This window comes from Eumetopias jubatus, unplaced genomic scaffold (genome assembly GCF_037043125.1).
Source record: "Eumetopias jubatus isolate StellerSeaLion01/CBP00866 unplaced genomic scaffold, mEumJub1_p1.0 scaffold_6, whole genome shotgun sequence".
Classification (NCBI taxonomy): Eukaryota; Metazoa; Chordata; class Mammalia; order Carnivora; family Otariidae; genus Eumetopias; species Eumetopias jubatus.
The window spans coordinates 45,088,195-45,115,548 of record NW_028274812.1 but is presented as its reverse complement, the minus strand read 5'-3'; the positions used below and the strand labels follow the sequence as shown (position 1 = coordinate 45,115,548).

Here is a 27,354-nt window from a genome sequence, read left to right as displayed (position 1 = left end):
TCATATGAGTGTATATTTTTAAGAGTATCCGAAGTTTTTATTAATGATGGATTAGATGGATTAGTGATAGGAATAATAATATATTTTAGCTCACTACAAAATAAGTTATGCAAAGAAAACTATGTAAATTTTGGAGCATTTTTCCCTTGATAGGGATCACTAATTAACATTCTTTCTGGATTTTTTTTTTATTTTTAGCATCTGGAATATAGTAGTCAGTGAGTAAATATGTGTTGAACACTCGGTAACACTGTTTTCATTTAATTCTCACTGCAAAATGTCAGCCAGACAAGAAAGCAGAGGATACTGAAAGGCAAAATAATCTTGCCCAGTTCAGGATTCTGCAAGACCAGGCCAGCATTACCTCGTTAATGCCTGTAAGGACTCCTGGTTCTTTTCAGTTTCTTCACTCAAGCTCTAGAAATAGTAATTTACATCTTTTAAGAAAAGGTTAACCTCTAGGATTGGTGAAAGAAGTGGTAAGAGAGGCACTGAGAAACTTACAGGAGTTTTTTGAGTACTGAGGATGTTAGTACTCACCTTTTGTCTTAAAGCTTTCCGGGAGGGAGGTACTATTTTCTCCCGTCCTATAAACCACCACTACGCGGACGCTATAGGACGTGTAAGGCTGTAGATCTGTGATGTTACACACGTAAGCCAGGCCTTGGATGCATGAAGCGTTAACACGGGAAAACTCATTGTCTTTCCACTGGAAAAAGAAGTCTCAAGTAACATCTTTTTGTTTCTTTAAGAAAACCCTCTTAAACATAGAAATTTACAGGTCTATGGCAAGCAATTAAAAACTTATTCAAATGTATTTTCTCTTAACAAAATAAGAGCTTCTTCATTAATGTTTGATCCCAAACATTATCTCCACCACTGATGGCCATTTTATGGGGTTTTTTTTGTTTTTAGTTTTTCTGTTTTTTGTGACAACCTATAACTGACTTAAATAACGGTTCTTAGGATTAGTCCAAGGTGGGACATGAACCTCTTACTATATATATATTATTATGGAAGATTTGAAGCTTAGCTTTTTGTTATCCCTAATTGGAGACACCTACCTTAAATCAGGATGGCTGAGAATGCAAATTCACAGCTGAGGGACCATGATGGATCAAAAGAACAATACTTTTAATGCCGTGTATTTGCTAATGTCAAATCAATAATATTTTACATACTCTGATTCTTTCAAGAGGTCCACAGTGACTTATAAATTAAAACATTTAGTTTCTTCCTCCAAAACTCTTTCCAGCCTTCTAATCAACATTCCTTATTTTTATATATACAAAGCCTAGTTCCCTAAAAGGGGGAAATTTCTACCCACCATCACTCAGCTACCAATTAGTAAGGTTAGAAGTTAAATATAGGAAATCTTACTTTCATTCCACTGTAGATACTGGGTCTCTATTTATAGCTATTTTACACTTTCTTTGTGCATGGCTTTTAAAATATCTGTGTATTTGGAACTTTAATATCTTATCTGAAAATGGAGATCTTTTTTTTCAATGTACAAGTAGGGAAAGACAAAGGCTGTGGCATTTTGTCAAGGGTTCTTAGTGTATTTTCTCCAGTAGAGTTTCCTAAGAAGGTCAGTTTCCATAAATAAACCCTACTTTACATCTCGTTTTTCATTTCGTGCTCACAAGGTCACATCATTTCGTTGGATGAACACTTTATATTAGTTTTCTATTCAATAAAGAATGGTTCTGATAGCACCTTTGGGGAGTAGACCACCTTGTTACAAAAAGAAAGAGGCAAAGGGGAGATGGAAGGAATGGGAAAAAAATACAGAAATGCCGATGTCTGGGCCATTGCCTACTAAATTCATAAATGGATCAATCCCATTATGACATACAGGCTAAAGAAAGAGATGCACTGGGAACCATGGGAAAGAGAGAGAGAGACAGAGATAAATATTGATTTCTGGCTCAAAAATTTTAGCCCTTTGTGGCCCTGCCTCCTTAATAACCTGCTATAGAAACTACCCTAAGTGAATAGTCTAGATGACCTAACATTCCATATCATCCAGAAATGATCAAAGCTCCTTGGAGGGTCAGATGTGTGACCAAAGGTTCTGCTGGAAAACTGTCGAGTACTGGCCTCACCACAGCAATGAATGTTCTGGGCAGACCACCAACTTGGAGAGGTGTCATGGCTACCCCAGTAAATCACAAGGGAGTCAGGACCTTCCATTTGTCAGAGGCCAACAAGTGCAGGGGTGATTTTCAATACCACTGTGGGATTTTCAAATTATTTGGGCGGGGGTGTGGAGGAAATGGTGCAGACTATCATGTCTCAGAGACCGGAACTTCAGAAATGTCTGGTTCTGGTAGGAATTTTCCTGGACAGTTGAGAAATACTCAGCTTTTAATGGGCTTCCATGAAAATAATTTACCAAAGTGAAACCACTTGTTTCTCCTCAATCTTAAAATAAATATGTTCTTCTTCTATACACTGTTGTGATAAAAAAAAAAAAAATCTGTGGAATTTAAGACCTAGATAGAAATTTAGCCTTGTAATCTAATTCCTTCATTTTCTGTAGAAGGAAATTTTAACAACAAAGATGAAAACTGTAAATTTATCCTTTTCTCCTTCTTTCCTAGAAAGAATTTTTTAAAATTATTAATTAAAAAGATACATATTCACCCTTACCACTCACCCCTCAGAGTTTCAATCTGGAGTTAGAGGATCATTCCTAGCTGTCCTATCATTATGAGGTAGGTTCAGGTTACTCAAAAGATACAGAACTTTCTGACTAGATGGACTCATCAACCCTCTCAGGACACAGCCTTCTACTGTGCTCAGCAGTTAGTGCTGGGACATGGTCACACCTGTGAAATTACTGTACCCTACCTCCTCAGCTTCAAGATTTTCTAAGTGGTATATCTGGAACCTGTTTTCAGCAAGTGTAGAGGAAGTTTTGAAACGAAGAGCACTGCATGAAAGTCACAAGGACTGAACCAGGCAGGCCCAGCCTGCTGTCCTTGTCCCAGACTTTGAGGAGCGGGGTGGGTGTCTTAGTGACTCATATTCCTTCCATGGATAGTACCCAAGTAGGGCTGCTGTAGGATGAGTCAGCCCCCAGGGCTCTTCCCTGCCTGGCTTGTGATATCTGACTCACTATGGCACCTGTCTGGCTCTCCGACTTCTCGTTGGTAAAAGGAGGGGCTTAGAGTCACCAGATGTAACGCCCATCCCCATCTCATTTCTTTGACCTAGGAAATAAACTTTTTACATCCCCCACCTTGCCTTTAAACAGAACTGCATTAAGCTTCCTTAAATAGATGTCCTAAAAAAAGGTGATCCTCTAATTTAACTGCATTTTTATAAGATGATCATTTGTTAAATAGGCAACAAATCATCATAAACATGCTCAGTGGAAGAAGTCCAACTAAACTACAGACTTGGGTTTTATCAACTCGGCATTCACTGTTGTTACACAGTTTTCATAGATTTTATCTAAAAAGTACAAGATCATAGAAAATATCTTACATAGTAATATTTAAAAACATCCAGGGGAGGAACTCCATTTTTAAAAAAAAAAAAAAGCCAGGCCATGACTAAACTGCTTTGTTTTTGTTACAACTGAACAAAAGATTCCTAACCAATCTTTACAAATGTGGACACACAAAATATATACTACTGAACATGAAATCTAGCAATTATTAAAAATAATCCATTTTAAGTGTATCAATATAAAAATCAACATAGACTCTCAGCAGCAGTGACTTAGATTAATTAATGCTTTCATATTCAGTGGATGTTGTTATATTGGAAAAAGTATGAAGATTTTTGGATGAGGAAACTTTTAAAGTTTATAGCCCAAGATCAAACTAGTTTAGAATAAACTCATTTTATATTTTACTTCTCTCTTATTGCTACACAGCCCTTAAGTGGCAGAAAGAACATTTCTTAACAAGGTTTTGGGTGTTGTTTGTTTGCTTGCTTATTTCTTTTATTTTTTTCACAGAAAACACCAAATTACTATGGACTTTAAACTAGACTGCCATGCTGATAATATCTAAACTAAGTGAAATATTACGAAAACTAGTAAACCATAGCTTATACCCTTTTCCAGGGAGCCTTTTTAAGAGCAAACTAATCTCTCTGGAAATTCTTTGCATCAGAAATGAGTGTAGATAGCTTCTGTATATGACAAACCTAAATCAATGAATGTTGTCAAATATACTGTGGATTTATACAAGAGGAAAAGGTCTTCTAATTTATCCCATAGCATAAAACACAGATTTCCCTGAAAGGTGTATGGTGAGATCTACCTTCTGGAGTTCAAACCAAAATCTGGTGAGGTTAACATCAGACGGAGCCTTCCAATCTAATTGCAAACTAGTGTTCTCTGGAACCAAGGCATACGGTTTCTCCGGTGTGTCAAACATTTTGACAGCGACAGGATGACTCTCAGCACACCACATTTCCTCAGCATGGCAGGCCAGAACCTTTTTGTAAAAAAGAACAAATGCTTAACCTTTTCAGAGCCTTGCACTTGAGAACGGCAATAAAAGCGCCCAAGACACTCACTGTACCTTTAACACATACAGTTTCCCACCGGACAGTCTAGTAACATGGAGAGCGAGTCTTCCATTTGGATATTCACTTGGTCTTAGAGGGGTCTCTGGAATTAGAGCCAGATGTGAGATTGCCAACTGATAGCGGACTGACTCTTTAGGTCCATTTGGCTTGTGAGATTCTCTCCAGGATATCAGGAGGCTGGTGTCTGACTGCACAGTTGTGTTAATGAGCCTAACTGCCTCAGGCACTGAAACAAATAGCAACAAATGATAAGGGATGTTGCATCAGCACTGAACGAGGAAAGAAGGAACAGGGTCTTGGTTGCGGAATAACCACGTCATGTGAGCAGAACAAATGACAGATGTTCCAAAGGAAAACCAGTCTCTCATATCACAGTATCATAGAAAGTTAAAGGGCTGCCTGAAAGGCTGTCGCTTATTTTTGCCTGAGGACTAACTCAATCTCTGACTCCAGCTCAATGATACGGCCAATGAGGATGAATAAACTGACTCAGATTTGCCTGGGGAATGTCATCAGAGACATCTGAAAGAAATGGCATCCCCTCAAAACCACTACCACCACTTAGAATGTCTCTTTAGATTCTAGATCCATTTTCTTCCAGGCAATGATGTTATTTACTTTCAATCTCAGTGGTGGCCTTGGTAAAATTCACACAGAGAAAAGGCTGACTTCTGTGTTTCCACGCGCACAGAGACCTGTGAATACGTGGGGAGAGGGTGACACTCTGTGGTGAGACCAGAGAATGTGTTTCTTGGTCAAACAGTATTGACTCTGATGTTTCACCTTCTAGTTGATTTTCATTCCGATGGAATAATAGTCATCTTCTGTTGTAAGAGCACAAATCAGGTCATCAGGGTATTTTCAACAATACATTTTTCTTATTAAGCTTAAAAAGCTCACATAATCAAGATTACTTAGCATCCAAATTTAAAAAAAACAAATACAGATATATATGTCACCTATATCACAAAATGCCACTCTAGAAACCCGCCCCAAGCCCATAACTCACCTCCACTTTTAGTTTTTCCCCAAATCTTTTTTCCCAGAGGTAACCGTTCCACAGGGTCTGAATAATAATTCTTTATCGCTGTCTGTATCACATATGTTGAAAATGGTTGTAAACCATCAATAAGGACTATCCTCTCCTGAAACTCCTGTAATTAATTTTTAAAAATCAATGCCTAATTCTTATTTTTTTGTACAGAGGAGGAGAAATATTTAACCAAAGGGAGAAAATAATTAAAAGATTTTTTGAAGTTAATTTATTTTTTGATATTGGATCATGAGAACGATCATGTTCACTGTCCTAATCTGCCCAGACCTGAGTTGCCTAATACCTCCAAGAATAAATACAAAATGATGGGCAGCCCTTGGTCAGTTCTGTGACATGCTCATTTCACGTATGAAGCTCAGTTCTCAGAAGAGGATATTATTTTCTAGCACTACAACAAACATTCAGCAAGATGGTCTGGTAAAGATGTGTCCAACCTAAGTGAATATGATGAAAGATGAAGCTGGATTATCTCATCATTCTTAGAGGTAACGCTTAAGAAAGTAAAAATGCTTTCCTTAGACCAGTGGTTCTCAACTTCGGTTGTACTATGGAATCATCTGGAAAGTCTTAAGAAAACACTTGTGCCTGGGTCCCACCCCCCAGAAATTCTTATTGCACTGGTCTGAGATGAAGTGCGGGACCAGAGATTTTTTAAAACTCCAATGTGCAGTCAGGTTGCAGAACCACTGCCTCGGACCCATATTCATAAGTGTGAAGACAACAGGATCGATCTGCTGCAGTAACAGAACTCTCCGGTACCAGCGGCCCAATCTTGGTCAGCCAAATGATCCCAGCTGTCCCTGATATATTGAAATGTGTAAAGAAAGGTTAAAATAGACAAAATAAAGGAAATAACAAGAATCGTGTGTCCTTTCTGGAAAAGTATATAGTGTTTAACTGCCAACAGATGATGGTCAATTTCACCTTTTGACTTGGTTAAATAACAAGCATAGAGCAAAATATTGGATACATATGACTCCATCACAAGGACAACTGAAACACCAATGCCAATGAGGGAATGAATTGTGCCAATTAATTCATCCATTCAAGAACTATCGAGTGAAAGCCTCTACAAAGCCAACTACTACACTAGGTGTTAAGAATACAATGACAAACACAGACATAGTCCCTACATAATAGCACATTTCACAGCATACAGGAAATAACAGACAAAAATAGAACATACCATTTTTATATTAAATATGTGCTATGGAGGAGGGGTATACAGTAATGTTCTTTCTGTCTAATCATTTCTTATCCCTCAACTTACAATCTGCCGCATAGGCCCCCAAAACACATCTCTGTCACTTTCTGGGGATAATTGGTCAGGGAGGGCAATAAACCCAGTTCTTCCAGGACACTCAGGAAACTGTCACTATGGCAATCCACCACTGGTCAGGGTTAATATACTTCCCTGAAGCTTAATTCCCAGACAAGACTAGAACACCATCTGCTCTGATGAATCAGCTGTAAGTCTGCAGAGTTGCATGTTTCAGAATATATAAAATACTTCACTGCGAGTGAGAATTTTATTTTTTAAAGATTTTATTTATTTATTTGGCAGAGAGATAGAGAGAGAACACAAGTAGGCAGAGAAGCAGGCAGAGGGAGAGGGAGAAGCAGGCTCCCCGCTGAGCAGGGAGCCCGATGCGGGACTCAATCCCAGGACCCTGGGATCGTGACCTGAGCCGAAGGCAGACGCTTAACCCACTGAGCCCCCAGGCGCCCTGAATGAGAATTTTATATCAGAAACAAGGTATCTTGTGAAAAGACAAAGACCACCAGCTCCAATCTTACCAGCATTTTATATTTCAGCTCAGAGCTGGTTTTCCTGTCATTAACTTCTTTGTAATAAACCAGGTATGTTGGAGTAGGTCTGGTGATGTTGGGCCACAAGAGGTTGGTCCTGGTGGGCAGTACTCTGATTGTGAGGCTGGTGTTAGTAGTGTTAAGTATAGTTGGCTCTGCTGTATCTGAAGCTAGATGCAGTAATGCTTTATCTAAAATAATAAGAAAAGATTAAAAATATGCACATATATGTATAAAAGAGGAACAGCGGATTTATTTAACATCAAGGATAATAACGTCTTTTTTTTTTATTTAGCTGACAAGGTATGATATAATGAAGTGTTGGATATGTTTTTCAGGAAAGGAAGACAAGGTTGTTTCTTGGTTTTGGTTTTTTTGGTTTTTTGGGTTTTTGGGTTTTTTCCCATACATTTTGAAGTCCTTAAATGCATCAGAAAGGAGCAAGGTAACTGATCATTGCTCAAAATCTCCAGCAGGTGGAGCGAAAGAACACTGAATAATGTACACAGTAGCAAAATCAAGTTGCCCCTTTTTTTACTTCAAAGAAAGTAATGACCGCATTATATTAATCATATTTTTTAAATTAATTCCAGTTACAAAAACTCATGCTAGGTTTAGGGCTTTTATTTTTAAGGATGTACGTGTACATGTGTGTGTTCAATTTCAAACAGATGTTGCACGGACTTACTAAATTTCTTAAATTTCTCAAAGTGAAAAATGAATTACATAGCTAGTTCTGCCATAGTACCATACAGACATCCCTAAAAGTCATTGCATTATACAAAACTGCATAATAAAGTCCACAGGGTTTATGGGGGAGATAGAGTTAGAGGCATGACACTAAATGCCTCTAACTGTAGATGTGTAGAGTGACACATTACCAAAAAAGATAGGAACTTAATAAAAATGCTAGCACACATGTACACACGATAAATGGTTGATATGCAAATTACTACAATAAATACAGCACTTTACTCTGAAAAAGACCTGAAATTTAATGCGGTGCTTTTTGATGGGCTGGGAGGTCTAAAATGTTGTCAGAGGAGAAAAGACAGAAGAGAAATTATGGGAATGAGAAGAGAAATTAGAGGACAAAGAGAATGACAGACAAGGGTTTCCACTGTCTAAAGTTGTCTACCACAGCCCGAGCCACGTATACACATGGAGATAACTTAGGATCCAGGGCAAAGAGCAATCACAGTGTGCACCAATCCTGACCGATTGGAGTAACGCTGAGCATAACGAAGGGCTTGGGGGGACAGCCTGGAGAAGGAGACATTCTGAGACTTTTCTGACCCTAAACTGGGAGAACATGCTGATTAAGGGGGTGATCTTATTACCTGGCAAAGGCTGCAGAACTGAACTGTAAGCCAAGATATGCTTACTCCTTTCGGCCTTCACCCGAGAGACAATGGCCCCATTGCTTTTCTTTGCTTGATAAATCTGTGTGCGGTCCTTCGCCGAGGAGATCCAGTATAGAAATTCCCCATCCACAGTTAAGCTTTCAGGTGTTTTTCCTGCTCATGAAAAACGCAGAATAAAGAACATAAAGAACAAAATACATAGCATATGTTTCTACTCTACACAATATGTGAAATCCTTTTTCTGCATTGTAATTGCTAAATTTTCAATGGAAAAAAATACCACCTTTATTTTATGTCATGAAGCTAAAGGTTTTATAGATATTTTCTCATTTTAGCTCCATCCTAAGTCAATAAGGTAAATACTATTATTATTAGCCTCATTTTGTAGGAGTGGAAACTGAGGCTTTGAGGAGTTAAATAATCTCCTCAAGGTCACAAAATTAGTAAAGGGCAGAGCCAAGATTTACAACTTAACTTGTGTGACTCCACCTCAAGCAATGCCTATTGGAAGAGAGGTGTTGGAAGATAGGCCCAGGGCTCAGCGTCTTGCTCAATATTTTTTATCAATGATTAGGAATAAATGCAGAGTAAACATACTTATCATATTTGTACAGAATACATGATTCTACTGACACTAGTATGTTCAACCACTGACTTAAAATTTGAAAATATCACAACAAAATCAGGAAATGGATTGAAATTTAATAGGAATAAATGTGACATCCTAAATTCAAGCTTAAAATCAACCCTATAAATAACAAATGAAAGAAATCTGGCTTAATAATAGTTAACATGAAAAGGCCTACAGGGTTTTCAAATGACAGGCAACCTAAAGACATAAGGCCATGTTTACCACCAATAAAAGAAGACGGAGGAAGTCAGAGGCTCCCTGCACTAACCAGACCACAGTGAGAGGACAGGGAGTCGTTATGGGGGCGACATTTAAGAGGATATCAAGCAGCTGGAGTGAAACCACAGGAGGGTTACTAGGGCAAAGAATGATCTAGAAGCCACATCATGTGAGGAGTAGTTACAGATACATGAATTTTTCCTTCAATAGAAGTACTTAGGATGAGCTATGACAGTTGCCCCAACATATTTGAATGGTTATTGTGTAGAAAGTGATTGACTTATTCTTTATAAAGTTAGAGGTCAGAACTCAGACCAATGAATGGGAAAAATGGGGAGAAAACTTTGGCTAAATATAGGGGGGGAAATCCAATATTTAGAATTGTTGCAAAAAATTTAAAAACTTCCTTATAAAAGAAGTAGATTTTTTTATAAGCAGGTGTTCAAGCAAGGGTGTTTTCGTAGGGCGGGATTTCTTCCAACATCATGCCAAGCCAAAGGATCTTTAAAGTCATTTAGATATTCTAATTTTAGGGTTATAAATTTCAATTATGGATTCTTGTAAGACTAACCAGTTCTATACCTGTAAGATAATGGCCCACTAGATAATTCTTGTGTATCAAATGATAAAGGAAAATTATTCTGACAATTCTGACACTTGTTTAAAATGGTAAGGAAGACGTATGACTACTGCAATACTGCAATGGGGGAGAGAGGTGCGCTCAACTTCACATACAACAAAGTCAGCTGGGGATGCGGCGCCAACAAGCAGAGTGAGGGCATGTATGGACAGAGAACACTAAGGGAGACATCAAGGATAGGGAGATTCTTGCCAAACAGGCTTACTATGATTTTTTGCTAAAGGCAATTCAAGAACATCAAGGGTGGGGGATGAAGAACTTCATCAGATACCAAGGGTGGGGGATTATCTCTAAAGTGATTTAGCAAGATTCTTGCTAAAACTAGACTCAGCAATGACAGACTTGGAAGACCAAGGCCAAGGCCTAATTGAGGAAAGATTTTGGAGGAGCCTAATGTTTGATCAAGGAAAAGTCTTTGTCACAGATTGAACAGAAACAAGTAATTCTCCTGAGAAGTTCAAAAGATTATTTCTAAAGCCCATTGAATGTATATTGGAATTGTTTCTAAAAGGCTCTAGGTAACATGTCAACAAAACCATATGTGCAGTTATAACACAGACACACATATACAAACTCATTTGCAATTTCAAAACTTTACTATATAGACCAGTAATGTCCAATAGCACTTGTGATGATGGAAATATTTTATATCCATGCTGCCCAACACAATAACCATGTAGTTTTGAAGCACTTAAAATGTGGCTCATGTGACTGCAGAATTAAATTTTTAATTTCAGTTATTTTTAGTTAGTTTGAACTTAAATCACATGTGACTGTTGGTTACTACATTGGACAGTGAGGAGTAGACTCTTAAGAATATTTGAGAGTAGGGGTTCCTGGGTGGCTCAGTCGTTAAACGTCTGCCTTCGGCTCGGGTCATGAACCCAAGGTCCTGGGATGGAGCCCCGCATCGGGCTCCCTGCTCGGCGGGAAGCCTGCTTCGCCCTCTCCCACTCCACCTGCTTGTGTTCCCTCTCTCACTGCTGTCTCTCTCTCTCTCTCTCTGTCAAATAAATAAATCTTTAAAAAAAAAAAAAAAGAATATATGGGAGTAGGGGCTCCTGGGTGGCTCAGCTGGTTAGGAGTCAGTCCAACTCTCGATTTCGGCTCAGGTCATGATCTCAGGGTCGTGAGATCCAGCCCAGAGTAGGGCTTCAGGCCGAGTGCAGAGTCTGCTTGTCCCTCCCCTCCCCCCCCTCCTCTGTCCCTCCCATCCCCTCTCATGCAAATTCTCTCTCTCTCTCAAATAAATAAATAAAATGATTTTTTTTTTAAAGAATACATGGAGGTATTTAGAGTGCATTTTTTTCCTATTGCAGCTACTCCTAATTAGAAGACCTCCAAATCCTTTCGGACATTTAAGTATTTCCTCCACAAGCATGTGCATTTCACAAATAGACCTGTCAAATATCGACCAACTCATGCTGAATATGGAATCAATGGGACCATCACAACAGAAGCAAAGTAGGGTGCTGGTAGTAAGATCATGGATGCTATAGTCAGGCCCAGCTTCAAACCCCAACTCCTCCACCAATCATGGCCCTCTGGGTAAGTACCTTATCTTTCTCAGCCTCAGTTTCCTCATCCACAAAATGAGGACACTAGCATCTACTTCATCAAGGTGCTTTGAAAATTAAATGTGGTAGTACATTTGGTAGCTTGCTTAGAATATATAGTTAAGCTCAATAAATTGTAGCTCTACTGTTAATTATAAAATAACAACAAAAACAACAAAGAAACCCACAGATCCAACAAATTTTGTGAATGTCTATACAATTTTCCTGGAAACAACTTGACTTAAATTCTACAGGAACATTTGGCAGGGTCCAGAGCAAATACCATGTGTAGATTCTTTTGAATATACTATTTTTAATGGAACAGGAGGGACTGCCATTACTAATGAGCATCTATGTACACATATGGATATCTTACCAAGCAGAGTGGGCACCGTGAGAACTTGCCAACACCGACATCCTTCCAGATCCATGGCCCAGATCTCTTGCCCTTTGACAAAATATATCTGCGGTTTCTTTAGGTCAGAGGTATCAATCGTCATTGTTCCACTAAACTCAAATTGGGAAACACCACAAAAACACTGACTCCTTCCATTTGAATGGTTTGTAGCTATGGGTGGAAGAATGTGACTCAAGGTCTGGTTGATAATACTGTAGTAGAACATCTGAGAGCCAAAATCGGAAACTTCTGTCCAATACAGGCGACTATAGGGGGAAAAAAAGACCCTCCAGCTTAATGAGTAAAACATATCATTGTAAATGTTAGGTTCCAATGAGGATTAATCATTTCTAATGACTAGAGAGACAAATACAGCCTTTGAGAGAACATGTCCAAGTGTCCAATAACCTTCTGAGATGGAGGTGGCCATAAGCAGTCTAGTCTGTAGCAGTTTCCCATGATTTCTCAATAACTGTGTTTACAATTAAAGCCTTGGACTAAAATGACCTTGAGGTGCTATATGCAATGAGTCATTAATGGCTGTATATGTGACATATATTTGCACGCTCTCCATCAACACCCATCTCAATCCCCCTCCTCTCAGGCTTGTTTGTGTTTCTCAATACTGGTTAACCATCTAGTTTCAAGACTATAACCATGCTTATGGCACAAACAAAATATATCTTTCAGCCTGAGAAACTGCTATTCAGTTGCTGAATGGAGGCCTTAAAACTCATCTTACAAGGACATTAATTAAAGATGGCTGAGCCCAGAATAGCTTTCGCTGTGCCTGACATGTAGCCTATCTCCTATTCATCTCTTGCCACTGTCTCAGTCACCTTCTCATCCTTATCATCCGAGGATATTAGGAAATCCACTGGTATAAAAATCTGCTTTGGTTTCCTGTTGGTAATTACTGTAACTTTTAGGTTAGCCAGGCTGTCAGTATGGTTTAAATTTACAAATTTGTGGCTGTGGGCTCATAATTTATGTGTAGAATTACTTACAATGAATTAATGTAGCTAGTCAAGAACACTAAGTATCTTATTTTCCCATCAATGACTTCTAATATTAAACCAGATATTATATTAAATGTCTCTATTTCATCACAACAGAAACAGATACTCATACTTTACATACCTTAAAAGAGGATATACTGAAAAAGAGACTATTGTTGAATTTCTATCACAAATTTTCAGCTTTCTGGGGTATTTCACCTTGTGTTCAAGGTCAACATCAAATATTTGCATTCCATTTTGTGATGCTTTTCGCACAAAGTAGAGATGCCTTGAAATCCAGTCAATTGTAATAATTGTGATATCAAAAACCAGTGTATCTCGGAAAATCTTAACAATAGGTAGAAAACACAGCCAAGGAGACAGTGGTCATTTTTTTTTTTAATTTGAGGACTTTTCTGTAATCTACCATATTACTTATTTACTGCACTTCTTTGTAATCCAAAAATCTCAATAGCTCTGGACTGTGTACCATTGTAACACTGGTCCTCTTCCCACATTGTATTCTTTCTCTTGGTTGATTTCAACTACCATGACTTCAACTAGAATTCATAGACCAGTGCTACAAGAACAGTAGCAAGATCCCTCATTGAGTTACTGATTCAAACTGACTACTGAACATCTCCATATGAATGATCCCGGAAAACAGAATTCATCACTCCACCCCCAAAACCTTCTTTTCTCCTGCATAGTATATTTTTATGGATTTCCAACACTCACCTGAGGAGCAATCCTGACAAATGTGGTTCATCCTTGACTTCTTCCTATCATGACTGCCCATCGTGAATCAGTCCCATTTTAAATATGTCCCAGATTTGTCCTCTCCTTTCTCATCTCACCGCCTCTCATTTCCTGCCTAACATTTCCTCTGGGTTTCTATGATAGCCTCCTAATTGTCTAAGACTTAACCTTCTCTAAGTCATAATTCACACCACTTATAGAGAGAGGTCTTTCTATAACATAACTTGATCATGTGAATGACCCCCTAAGTTTCTTTAATGGCTTTATGTGGTCTTCAGGATTGGCATTCCACACCTTAACATGGTGAAGGAGGCCCATTATATTGAGGCTCCTGCCTACTTCTCCAGCTTTACCACCTACCCTTCTCTCACCCTCACCCCCATCTCCATTTCAAGCTCACTCTATTTATAGCCTCCTAAATGTGGTACGGCTCTCATTTCCCCGTCTTTACTCTTACTACCCCCACAGCTTTTCCCACTTTCACCTGGCTCATCTTCTTTGTACCTAACATGTCTTTCCATTCTACCACCACCACCACCACCACTCTAACCTGGATTGATCACTCATTTTCTGTGATACCACCACATCCTGCCCTCAGCATAGCACAATGCTATCTTCTGTCTGTCTGCTCTATTCAGTGAATGCCACCACATTCCTGGCATCATGTTCAGTGCTTCACCTAGATTATCTCATTTAATCTTCACAGGAGTCATATGACCAGATACCACATAATCAGTAGTTAAATAACTTTCTGATGGTCAGATCTAGTAAGTGGTGAAGCCAGAATTAAATTCTAAATTTCAGATCCCAAATCTCACCTCTTAATAGCTACACAGGACTGTTTTCCTAGTGTTAGACTAATACCTGACTGGGTTTGTTCAAGGACTGTGATTTTTTTTTTTTCTTCCATCCCAGGAACTAACACAGTGCCTTATACCAAATAACTATTTACTAAATTAATCCTGAATGACATTTGCCCAAAATCTAATCTCTATTCATTTGTGACTAAATAATTATACAACATCTGTCCTTTTCAACCATTCTTATCTGAAGGGCTCAACCACTGACCAGTCATTTTAATTACAGGGTAGTATGATATGCAAATTATCCACATCCTTCCCTCCAGAATATTTACATAGTGAAATACCTCGGAAGTGGACCTGTTGTGCATGTTCAGAAGGCAGAGTGAGTCTCCTTGAGCATAATACCCCATTCCATCATCAGCTGTGTAGCCCATGCTACTGATGTCTCTTTCTGTTGAAAACGTCCATACAATTTGATTTTGATCCATATCTAATAACGCTATCTTGCTGTCAAAAAGAGTTATGAGGTATGGAAACGGGATGATTTCTGAAAATAAGAAACAAAACACTTATAATATGTATAAGGGGAAAAAAAAAAAACTTTGGTTTGGCAAAATTCCCTGATTCACTCGAAGGCTATTCTGAAATCCATAGGTTTCCTCTGGGTTCAGTTATCGTTCCAGTCTCAGTCAACACTATCCAGGCGCCCTATGCTTAAGTTTATTTAAGTGTGTTCAGTGATGATAAAAATTTATTATTCGACTTTAACTTTAGCTCAAAGACAGCATTCATATCCCTGAGAATACCAACAGTCAAGAATGTTTTTAAAACACTGTTTCTTGCACAGGTTTTAGGTAACAAATACCTGATGTTTTGGACTTTACTATTTCAGAAAATGGTCCAGGTCCTTTGGATGTGAAGACTCGAACCTGAAGAAAGAAAAGGATACCAAAAAAATCGCATTCAACAGAGTTCTCAATGATAATAATTACATTCTGAGACTGATAGATTATTGAAGCTTTCATTTCACAATTCTGATATCGATTATGAAGTTTCTTTTTTTCAAATTTTTATTTAAATTCCTAGGGAGTTAACATACAGCGTAATATTAGTTCCAGGAGTAGAATTTAATGATCCATTACTCACATACAACACCCGGTGCTTATCACGAGTGTCCTCCTTAGTACCCATCACCTATGTAGCCCATCCCCACCCACCTCCCCTCCGGCAACTCTCAGTCTGTCCTCTGTAGATAAGAGTCTCTTATGTTTTGCCTCCCTCTTTTTTTTCCCCCTTCCCCTATGTTAATCTGTTTTGTTCTTAAATTCCACGTATGAGTGATATTATATAGTATTTGTCTTTCTCTGACTGAATAGTTTCAAAATAGTTACTTCCATCCGAGTATAAAGCAACAAATCACTAAGAGGTAAATATTGCCTCACATTCATGCTGGTGGTTTTTTATTGTTGTTGTTGTTTTTGTCTAAAAGAGTACAAAGTAATGGCACAAATCTCCACTGCAAAAGATTTGAATTTCTAAGAAAGGTTTTTAACTATTTTCACAATTAAATTATGTAGAACATTTTACAGAAACAAAACTATGCATATTATGGTAAACTTCCACTTACTGTGAAATAAACCACTAGAAGCTTAAAAAACTAAACTTACTATACTTTTAAAAAAGGAGGTTTTTAGAAAAGGAAAATAATCATTAAAACTTATATTTGAAAAAAAGTTGTGCATCTCAAACCACTTTTACATACATTATCTCTTTTGATCCTCATGACTACTGAGAGCAGAACCTGGACAAAATCACAATTAAAGATAAGTAACTCATCCACAATGACACACGCAAAAACTGGCATAAAAATCATGTCTTCTGAGGGTCGTATACTTTCTTCCCACAGTGCTGCCCTGCATCCTAGTACCAAAGCTTTTTAAAAACAGTTTTTATTACATGTCTTTTATTGTGAAGTAAATTATTTCCATTTCCAAACCTTGCATATGTACAACAGCCTATAAAGAAAATTGACATCCATAATGATGGACCCAAAGGGTAGATCCTCAGCTGCCCTCTTGATCAACAAAGCATTAGATTATTTTTATTATACTTCTAGTGTTAAATATATTTTACCATATTATACATACTAATATCTGTATATGGGGTGTGTGTGTGTGTGTGTGTGTGTGTGTGTGTGTGTGTGTATCATGGTACATACATATACCAAGATGTCTTCACTTTTGCACAAGACCATGTTAAGTGAAGCTCATGCATATCCATACATATCACTTTGCATGGTCCTGTGGTGACTGAGATCTGAAACTCTATGTACATATAGACAGATAAAATTAACCAAGATATTTATTTAACCAGAATACACATAATTCTTAACAAATAGGAATGCGTATTATCTTAACTTTTATGTACAGCTTTTCTGATTCATGTAGGTAGACCTAATATATTAACAAAATAATTATTAAATTAGGATTTTACAAAAAGAAAATAGATCCTTAGGATGCTCAAATCTCTAAAACATTCCCCAAAGCCTTATGTTCCCAAAAAAGAGATAGAAAATGGCTCTAAATGTGTACAACATTGTCACCAACTTGCTATTTAATGAAGATATGAAAATCATCAAGCCGTCTATCATAAGTAGAAAGCTATTTCACATTAAAGTTAAAATGCACAAATGGGGTGGCAGTAGCTTTTTATTCTTGACTCCTATTCTCTCTCACTTTCTCCTCTATCGGCTGCCAGACAGTAACTTTGAGATGTCAACTACCTAGCCCCTCAGTTTTTATTTCCATTGGTAGCTCCAAGTTGGGGCATCCAGAGGATTCACAGTAGTGATGTGATCTGGTGGAAAGGACTCTAGAAGTTGGACTATAGCACAGCACTTCCTAGCCATGCAGCATTAGTAACTCACTGATAACCCAGGGACATGGCTTTTTCTACACAGACCGTAAGAGGATCAAATGAGATAAGGAATATAAAAGTATCTTCCGTGGTACATGGCCTATAGTGATCACGGGAAAAAATAATGGTCTGTTCTGAGTCTGAAAGCCAGAAAGTTGTCAAGATGTCCTTTACCTTAGCTGTCCCCTCTCCCCTCTGTATCCTTGATACCCACTTGACTTCCGTGATCACAGTGGACCTCAAATTATTGACACAATGGCCGAATTCTTAACCCAGTCCTTTAATCAACCTTCTGTTTGCACTGTTGAGACCCTCGTCATTTCCCTGTTTTCACTCTCACCTGGAAGGCGACTGTGTACCCAGGACTCATGCGTTCAAGCTGAAAAGACATCTCCGGGGGAGCCCCATTGATAGCGATCCAGTCTTCAAAAGTTTCATTTGTGTCTGTCTGGTTGGATATTTGGTAGAAAATTTCAAATCTTGTAAACACACCATTTTCATGCTTAGGCTTATTCCATCGAAATTCCACCACAACTTCATTCTGGTTACGGTATTTTCCACTTGGTAATACAAATATCCTAGGGTTCTGTGGTGCCGACGGAACTGCAAAGCAGAGACACAGATAGGGTAGACAAGAATAAAAGGTTGACTTTTTACCATTCATGGTGAGGGTGTGGAGAAAGTTAGTAATAAGTACTTCTCATTCCAGACCATTGAAGTGTATCTATCTTGTTCTTAAAGATCTTCAGGAGAGACTATTCCACAGATTTCTTCAGGAACCTATCCTGATATTTCAGCAAATCTTTCTTATCTTCAACCCAAATCCTTCTTGCCAGCACTTGGGTCCATCTTTCTCATCTATGCCCTGTACAGATGGAGGGTGGCTGGTTCTCCTTACAAAATACAATATTTAGGGACACCTGGGTGGCTCAGTTGGTGGGGCGACTGCCTTCGGCTCAGGTCATGATCCTGGAGTCCCGGGATCAAGTCCCGCATTGGGCTCCCTGCGGGGAGTCTGCTTCTCCCTCTAACCCTCCCCACTCTCAGGTACTCTCTCTCTCAAATAAATAAATAAGTCTTAAAAAAAAATACAATATTTACTCTCATCCTGACACAGTGATTCAGCTGGTGGTGGAAATGGCTGTCACAGGAAGCAAGGCAGGAACTTGGTCCAGCCTTCAGCCAGTTCAGGATATAACATGAAGCATATCACGGATCCAGGCACTCTCACCTTGAACCCTCCCCATCAGGGAGTACCCCCCAGGAGTATGGTTTGTGGTTACCATTAATCCTAGAGTCAAACCAAGCAATTTAGTCTCTCCCAGTCCTTCAACGAATTTCTCTTCCTCTTAATCAAGAGAAATTCCTCTGCCTGATGTCTGTCATTTCATCCAAGATACCTGTCTCCTTTCTTCAGACTCCTCTACAAGCCCCCCCCCCACCCTAATCGCATTGCTGCTTGATGTTCAACACTCACATCATAATACAATCTCCAGGCCTGCTTATGCTGTGCTCACATGGGATACCTTTTCTTGCATCATTCCTCAGAGCCCAGCTAGAATTCGCCCTTCCCAAAGGCCTTCAGCGGCCATACCAGTCCACGAGCACTGCGCTCTCCTAAGAGTGCGGGGGCTGCTTGGTATAAATGAAGCTTTCCGTCTTGTCTATTCGCTCTATGTCATTGCAACTCAGTTCCCACGGCCTCATTTCTACTACCGTTGGAAGCATGTGTTTATCTCTACTGTTTTATGAGCTCCATGAGAGAAAGCACACGTTCTTATTCTTTGTTAAATCCCCTCAAATCTAGTATAGGACTGGCACACAGGAAATGCTTAATAAAGATTTGTCAATTGGAATAATTTCCCTACTATACTGTAAATGTCCTGAAGGCAAAGGCCAGATCTTTTCTTTTCTTTTTATTTTATTGTCCCCAATATCCAGCAGAGGGCTGATGACTCTAGTCCCCAGTGCATCCCCTGACAGATGCAGACAAAGCCATTTCCACAGAAGAATCCGACCACAGCTGACATCCCAAGACAATCTCAAAGAGAGCATACCTGGATCCAAATGCTAACTGCTCCAGAACCTGCCCAGGCTCCACTATGTTCCTGTTATGAGACTCATGGATAAAGATCATTGAAAGAATCTTAGCAGTTAAAAAACCACAGTGGTGAATGGATGTCTACGCTTACTGAGCCCCCAACACCTGCCGGGTCCTGTGCCAATAAGTTGCTATTAAATAAATCAATATGATACTATCCTTGGCCACCATTTGCAGAAATGACTGAATGGAGATTTGATCAAACTACAGCGAAAAGTCTGGATTAAGTCCCAGCCCTGCCACTTAATTGGCTATGTGACATTGGGCAGACACTGGGCTTCTGCTTTCTCATTTGCATAGATGAGATAGTAACACCTGTCCTACCTTCCTCAGAGCAGGGTGAGGGTCAAATGAAAGGATGAAATGATATTTCTGACACATGACAAGTATGCAATAAATGTTTAATAAAGGAGTGATACATATAAATGTGCTTTGCACATTTTATAGCAATATGCATGTAAAGATATGACTAGTATCCTTTTTAAAATATATATACCAAAGAGAAACATTAAATTTAGACATCAGTTATTCACCTATGGAAGATTCTGAGCTACCATCGTGGGAACATCTACCGACATGCCTGCCTTCCATGAAATTGTCTCTGCTGTTATATTCCCATTTTCCTTATCAAGGCTTTCACAAATTTCCTGAAACAGGTTTCTGCATCAGATATATTATGATAATCAAGTGAGACAGTCTCTAAGAAATCCTTGAAATATGCTTTTGGAATAAATTATGCAGATTTATTTTAATGGTGCTATTCTTATCTCCGAAAAGTCATTGAAAGGGTCTTGAATCTAAACACATCTACAAAACTGACAGTTATTTTTAAAAAAATTATTAGCTATTTATTCTAGATCATGGAAAGTGAGGTTCTGCCTTTTGTAGAAGAGATTTTGACCCATGTACCTGTTTCAGGTGCTCGAAGTGACAGAGCTGTTTTGGGGCCTTTTCCCCAGTACGTATAAGGAGTGACAGAGAGATTAAAGAAGGCATAAGGCTCCAGCCCTTCCACAGTAAATACAGGTAAAAGCTGTTGTTCACTAGCCAGGAACTAAAATATAAGAATAAAACATTATTTTCTTAGTAAGGGAATCATAAAATCCTTTACTCCTAATTAGCTAAAATCCCAAACTCTGGTTCACATGTAAAGTCAAAATGTGCAATTTTGGAAATGCTAATGTTGGTAAGGTCCATGTGGCTCCACATAAACCAGTTAAAATGTATCTAACAAACCAGTTGTTACCACTAACCACAAAATGGTCAGAGACTGGCTATAAACAAGGGTTCTTAGGAAAAATCTTAATAACCAAATGCTATGGGAACAACAAAGGAAATAGACGGCCTTGGCTAAATGAAGGAAGCACAAATCAGTGCAGGCAGGGCTGATGCAGATGGTACAGACTGCTTGAAAAATGGAAGCTACTAGAACCAACACTATACCTTAGAATGAGAACTGAATTCCACACTGTAGAAAATTACACCCCAATCCACTGCAGGGGGAGCATTCCACAGGATTTGAAAACTTGAAGCATTCCCTTCGATTCTAAATGAAGACTCTTGAACAGAATCTGGGATGACCTTGGGGGTAATGGAAAAGTTGCCTATGGGATGAAAAGAAAGAATAGAGGGGAAAAGAATTTAAGATTCTCAATCATCAGAGAAAACATGGAACATTAATAGAAATTACTAATAATTGGGACCAAAACAAAGTTTTCCTTTCCTTTAATATATCCTGAAATTTTTCTTTTTCTGACTGTTACATGCTGCAAATTTGGGTTAAGAGTAAACTGACTGCAAGCAAACCAATGGAAACTACTAAAGCCTTTTTCTTTTAAAAACATAATTGTTAAGAAAAAATCCCACCAAACATTTGTTTACAAAAAGTTTGGAGGAGAGAGGGTAAGCAGGAATAAAATCTTGTACCTGGCAGAGGCTTGAGGGACGTCTGAATAATCGTGAACTGATTAAATTTGGCTGGTTCCAAAACAGAGACACTGGCTCTCTGACTTATTTCCTGAGCTGTGATAATCCTAAAGCCATTGATCCAGAAGAGTCGACCACTATAGTACATCAGTGTATTTTGGGAAATTTCCGAAGTACTCCAGGCTGCAAATTCTGTGATGTTGGTCTCCCCAGAGCTGTGAAGACATGACACCAATTACCATGTGTACCTAACGTGGGGAGGGGGGAGGGCTGGTACATGCCAGTACTGGAGAGATTATGTGTTTGTGAGAGTGTGTGTTTGTGTATACAAGAACAAAAATCATTATCAATGACAACAATAGAACATTATCAATAATCATTGCTATTTTTAGTTCCATAGAAAGTTGATTTTTTACATTTTTGTTAAAGTATACCTAAAGCAAATTTTCTAGGACTTTTCTTATTGTGATATTGCAATGGCAAGAGGATACACAGATTTTAATACTTTTGATTCTTGGAAGTACCCTGAATATTGACTGCTTTCTCCTCACCGAGCCGTGCCTCCCTCCTATACTTGGTTAGTCACCTTCCCTATTTGCCATTCATCATTCTAGCCTGTTTGGTCCTTCACTTTATACTACTCACAACTGTTGCTTCAATGATACTTATTAAGCTCTTCAGCTTATTCAAAATGCTTCTTTTCAGACTGGGGGATTCAAGTTAACAGACTATTACTTAAACTGATTTTATAGTTCTTTCTTGATGACAGAATTTTACAATGATTTTTATTTAAAAATCCACTTAGTGGTTTCTCAAATTACTCCAGTTGCCTAGTACTCAATAAATAGAAACTATCTCAAAGATGTTCAGCCTTTTGAAGCAGTGGTTTGACTTTTTTTTTTGATTATTTCTCTGAAGCATTTTAGAGTGTTGACATGTCCCTCTTTAGAAAAGTATGAAGTATGGCATTTAAAATGAAAATACATAAAAATTTTGATTTGTAAATTTCATAATACCTCCTTGACAAAACTGAAACCATTCGCTCTAAGAGGACCATAACTGGAAATTGGGAACCTTGTAAAGAAGTATATTCACGAAGACTATTCCCATCATCCTTTTTCTAGTAAAATACTCTATTCATACCAACACGGTTCTGAAGACAGTATCTGATTTGCCTTTTGGACTTTCACCCACTTGTCTAATTTTACACCTTGTTATTTCTATTTCTCATTAGAACTTTCCAGTAACCTTGTGAAATGCATAAAACCAAATTCCAAATGGAAGGAACCTCACCAGGCAGGATGCATGTGGTCTGAAGAGGCTAGCCTCTTCTGGACCACCCACAGAGCTCCTGCAGCCTGTATCCTGTGAACCCGTTTGTGTTAGTTTTGCTCACCAGGTTGTTTGTTTCAACATTCCCCAAATAGTCTCCAGGGCAGAGGATTTCCCCATGGGGTGAGACTGGATATCCCTTAGCTGTTACTGGCTTGGATTGCCCCTCATTTCCAGCTGAAGACTCCTCCCCTGTAAAAATCTCCTGAGCTAACCAGAAAATTCTTGACCTCCAATGTTCACAGCACAACTTCAGCAAAACCTCTTCACTTTCAGGAGGTCAGTATGGGGCTTCTTTCCATGTGGAATTTTAAACCTTCAGCCCTCAGCAATAAGTGACGTTGGATTTAAATCAAAGCTCAACAAAAAAGTCATAAAAAGACAAACTCTTCCATGATGCTATGAGGTTGTGTATAGAGGTCAGCTGAGGTTACTAGGCTGAGGGTTCACTCATTTACTCATTCATTCAACAAATGTTCTGTGCCTGCTTCTGTGTTAGCCACCAGGAATGCAGTGGTAAATAAGACAAATACAATCCCTGCCCTCATAGAATACACAGGCTAGGAGAAAAGGCAGTCTGGTAGACACTGCTGAACATCACGGTAAGAAGAAAGGTAGAGTGGATTCCTTAAAAGGAGACCTACTGGAGTCTGGTCAGAAAAAAGTGCTTCCTAAAGAACAGTGTTTAAACTGAGCCACGGAGACAGAATACCAGTTAACCAAAGGAACAGAGTCTGTGTCTTAAGATGTATTTGTCGAAACTGATACACTGGAATACTGAAGAATCTGAGCATCTCGTATTATGTATATTACACTTAATTTTATTTTATCTTTTTTAAAGATTTTATTTATTTATTTGTTAGAGAGAGAGAGAGAGAGAGGCAGGCAAAGAGAGAAGCAGACTCCCCACTGAGCAAGGAGCCTGATGTGGGGCTGGATCCCAGGACCCTGGGATCATGACCTGAACCGAAGGCAAACGCTTAACAACTGAGCCACCCAGGCAGCCCTACACTTAATTTTAAAAAGCAAAAATGTGTAAAAAAAAAAAAAAAGAAAAAAAGAAAGTATAGGAAAAAAAAAAACAAACAACCTCAACAGCACTATTACGGAAGACGTGGTGACGCCGAGAGAACTGGGGGCTTAGTTTGAGGACACAGATTGAGAGAATAATTCATGTGCTTCTTTCCACTCCAGTTTTCATGTGTGCCAGACAGGATGATTTCTGCCTAACTCCATCATGTACACTCTACTTTGTTAAGAAGAGGAAAAAACACATCTATCCATTTCCTGAGCTCTCGAGAAGCATTCTTCTCAGTGTCTTCACCGTACTTTTTCTACCCCATCACAGGATTCACCATATTCCACTGTAAGTAGTTGTTTACAAACCTATCTTACTCCACAAGCACCATGTCTGTAGAAACAGTGGGTAATTAGTAAATGTTTATTGGAAGAATAAATGAATTTCCATGCATTATCACATAACTGAGGGGGTAAGTCATTCTCATTCTTAACCAATTGTTTTCAAGGGCGATTACTCACCTCTGCCCCCGAAGAACAGCTGCGTACAGGTGAATACACTGACTGTCTTGAACCAACCAATACAGGAGCCCATCGCTAAGGTCTAAAGTTAAAGCAATTACCTAAATAGAAAATAAGGTAAGAAAAGGAATCAAATACATGTTTGGAGGATCCCTTTGTGAATAAGTCACACTTAGGCTATAGAGTTCTCTTTAATATCCTCTTTGGAATAATAAACTCAGTGATTTTTACCTTTCACTGAATATCAAAATTACATGAGTGTGCCTGTTGCTATGCAATTTGGTTATAGACACTGGTTTCCTAAAAATCCTCAAGAAGCAGGGACTCTGGTGGTTCTCAGAGTATGATTCTTGGACCTGCAGCATCAGCATCACCTGGAAACTTAACACAAATTCTCAGCCACATTTCAGGTCCTACTGAATCAGGAACTTTGAGCCACTGTGTCAAGCCTTGCCTAAAGCTAGCCATAACTTTGGACTCTGGCCGCCTCAGCCAATGAATTTCATTGTTGTTTAAATCTGTTGTTCTCAAACATGGATGCACATTAGAATCACCTGTTGAGTTCTTTAAACCCCCTCAATGCCCAGAGTGCCTCCTATTAAATTATAATCTCTGGAGATGGAACCCAGTTTCCAGTGTGTTTTCAAATTCTCCGGATAATTCTAATATGTCATCAAGCTTGAGAACCAATGTCTTAAGCCATTTTAAATTATATTTTCTGTTAATTACAACCAAAATGTCCTGACACATTTAAAAAAATATAATACACACCGGGTTTTTATGTGTTATAGTTAAATAGAGTCATGTACATATGAAGTTCTATTTCCAACTAACACCTGAAAACCACTCCTTACTAATCTTCCCTCGTCTTCTTGTTACAGTGCCTGTCTTAACTTTATGTCTGGCTGTCTAGGTGAGGCCTGAGAAAAGTCTGCTTCTCCTATGACATAGACTAAATGGGTAGAAGTTACAATCCAAAGGAACACTTTTGCTTTCTTTGGCGTTAGAGGTAATTTTCAAATAAGCTGAGATTGCCAGGTGCCTGACCTCAGTGATGGACTGTTTCTAGAGCAGACCTAGAGGCTAAGAGGGATCAAGGATTAAAGTTGACAACTACAGGGCGCCTGGGTGGCTCAGTTGGTTAGGCGACTGCCTTCGGCTCAGATCATGATCCTGGAGTCCAGGGATCGAGTCCAGGGATCGAGTCCCGGGTCGGGCTCCTTGCTCAGCGGGGAGTCTGCTTCTCCTTCTGACCCTCTTCCCTCTCATGTTCTCTGGCTCTCATTCTCTCTCTCTCAAATAAATAAATAAAATCTTAAAAAAAACATTAAAAAAAGTTGACGACTACATCTTTAACGAGACACTGCAGCATACAAAAATAATGAGCCAGTGAAAAGTGTACAAAAAGAATACAGCAAGCTATCCAAGAACTAAAAATTCTTGCTGACAGGTGCCCCAAGGCCTGCTACAAAGGCACATTCACTGCAAAAGCTCCAGCTGTCATATACATCACAGCCTTCTGTCTTCAAGGAAACTCAACCTACTCCTTTCCCACAAAATAAAAATAAATAAATAAATAAACACTGTTCTAGCAATCCCCAGCCCTTGGGGAGTGGTATCACGGCCTTGCCTCAGGCTAAAAGAAACGTATTGACTATTGTTTCAGTTAAAGTGAAATCGGGTTAATCTTGTTTGGTTATTTATAATGAGATGCACTCGAGTTTTCCAAATTATGAAGGCTCTTTTATCTCTTAGAGAAGAATATTTTACAACTCCTTGTTCTGGAATACAACAAACTATTTGAGCTGTAAGTAAAATTCAGGTGTTGGTTACCGCATTCTTTTGCATCAGTCATTTGGGCCCCTATTTAAACAGAACCAGAGGATGTTCCGTTAGTCTTTGGTAACCATTGTTATGTCTAATAACGCCCATGCCTTGGAAATAATCCCTTTGATCGAAACTAAAAGCTTGAGGTTTAATCCTGTGGCAAAATGTACTATGTACTAGGCGCCCACCCAATCCATCAGATGTGGCGAATGCTATCTGTTCACTTTAGAGGAATATCTCACAGCATTCCCCCCTTGAATCACATAAAAATCAGGTCTTTCTCTAAGGATTTGGCTGACTACTTTATTATACCTGTTGAATGCAAAGTATCTCATGACTCCATGATAAATCCATGAGTAACATATGAAGGAATGACAGTGAAATGGAGAGTTTTGCGCTGTGCAAAATGCGTTACCTTCAAAACACCCACTAGCTTTAATGGAAGCAGATGGGTAAGACATCAAACCATGGACCCAGAACGCAGATTTGTACAAGCAGCAACACTCACCAGCCCATGAGAGGATTTGGAGTGGGGATTTAAGGAATGGTTTGTTTCCCCAAACATGATGAGTAATCCAATTTTTCACTCATTTTCAGGAAAGTCCCCAGCGCCACTACAGAACTTTCCTGAGTGATGATGTCTCAAATGACCAGATTGGAGCAGTGAGGGAGATTACTGACAAAGCCCCAGAAATAGATAGAAAGTTACTCCTGAGATAATATTAACTTTAATATGCTTTTACAAAAATAAAAGTGCTCTGCCCTAACACTTACTATTGAGACATAAAAAATATACTCTCCTGTATTCAGACTCAAGTGGCTCCAAAATAGAATTAAGGAATGTTTTCATGATTTGACAGGAATGATTAATCTCAGGATATGTGTATAAGTCTTTATTTCTTTTAAATATCTGTGCTATAATCTGTATATGC

At 38.8% G+C, this 27,354-nt stretch overlaps 1 protein-coding gene across 2 annotated transcripts in view; it reads right to left on the bottom strand.

Moving 5' to 3' along the window:
• Positions 1-27,354, bottom strand: part of ROS1 (ROS proto-oncogene 1, receptor tyrosine kinase) — a 105,420-nt gene that overhangs the window by 38,093 nt on the left and 39,973 nt on the right. Inside the window, exons 18-32 of one of the 2 annotated variants that reach the window (XM_088024259.1) lie at positions 24,596-24,696; positions 21,725-21,939; positions 21,242-21,402; positions 20,708-20,852; positions 18,038-18,300; positions 15,647-15,710; positions 15,126-15,328; positions 13,362-13,567; positions 12,201-12,487; positions 8,755-8,934; positions 7,403-7,605; positions 5,561-5,705; positions 4,545-4,777; positions 4,281-4,457; positions 541-709 (exon numbers count right to left, since the gene is read on the bottom strand). In XM_088024259.1, coding sequence (XP_087880385.1) covers positions 541-709; positions 4,281-4,457; positions 4,545-4,777; positions 5,561-5,705; positions 7,403-7,605; positions 8,755-8,934; positions 12,201-12,487; positions 13,362-13,567; positions 15,126-15,328; positions 15,647-15,710; positions 18,038-18,300; positions 20,708-20,852; positions 21,242-21,402; positions 21,725-21,939; positions 24,596-24,696 — 2,752 coding nt within the window. The remainder of the gene's footprint in view (positions 1-540; positions 710-4,280; positions 4,458-4,544; positions 4,778-5,560; positions 5,706-7,402; positions 7,606-8,754; positions 8,935-12,200; positions 12,488-13,361; positions 13,568-15,125; positions 15,329-15,646; positions 15,711-18,037; positions 18,301-20,707; positions 20,853-21,241; positions 21,403-21,724; positions 21,940-24,595; positions 24,697-27,354) is intronic. The other variant, XM_088024260.1, reaches the window with a different exon arrangement.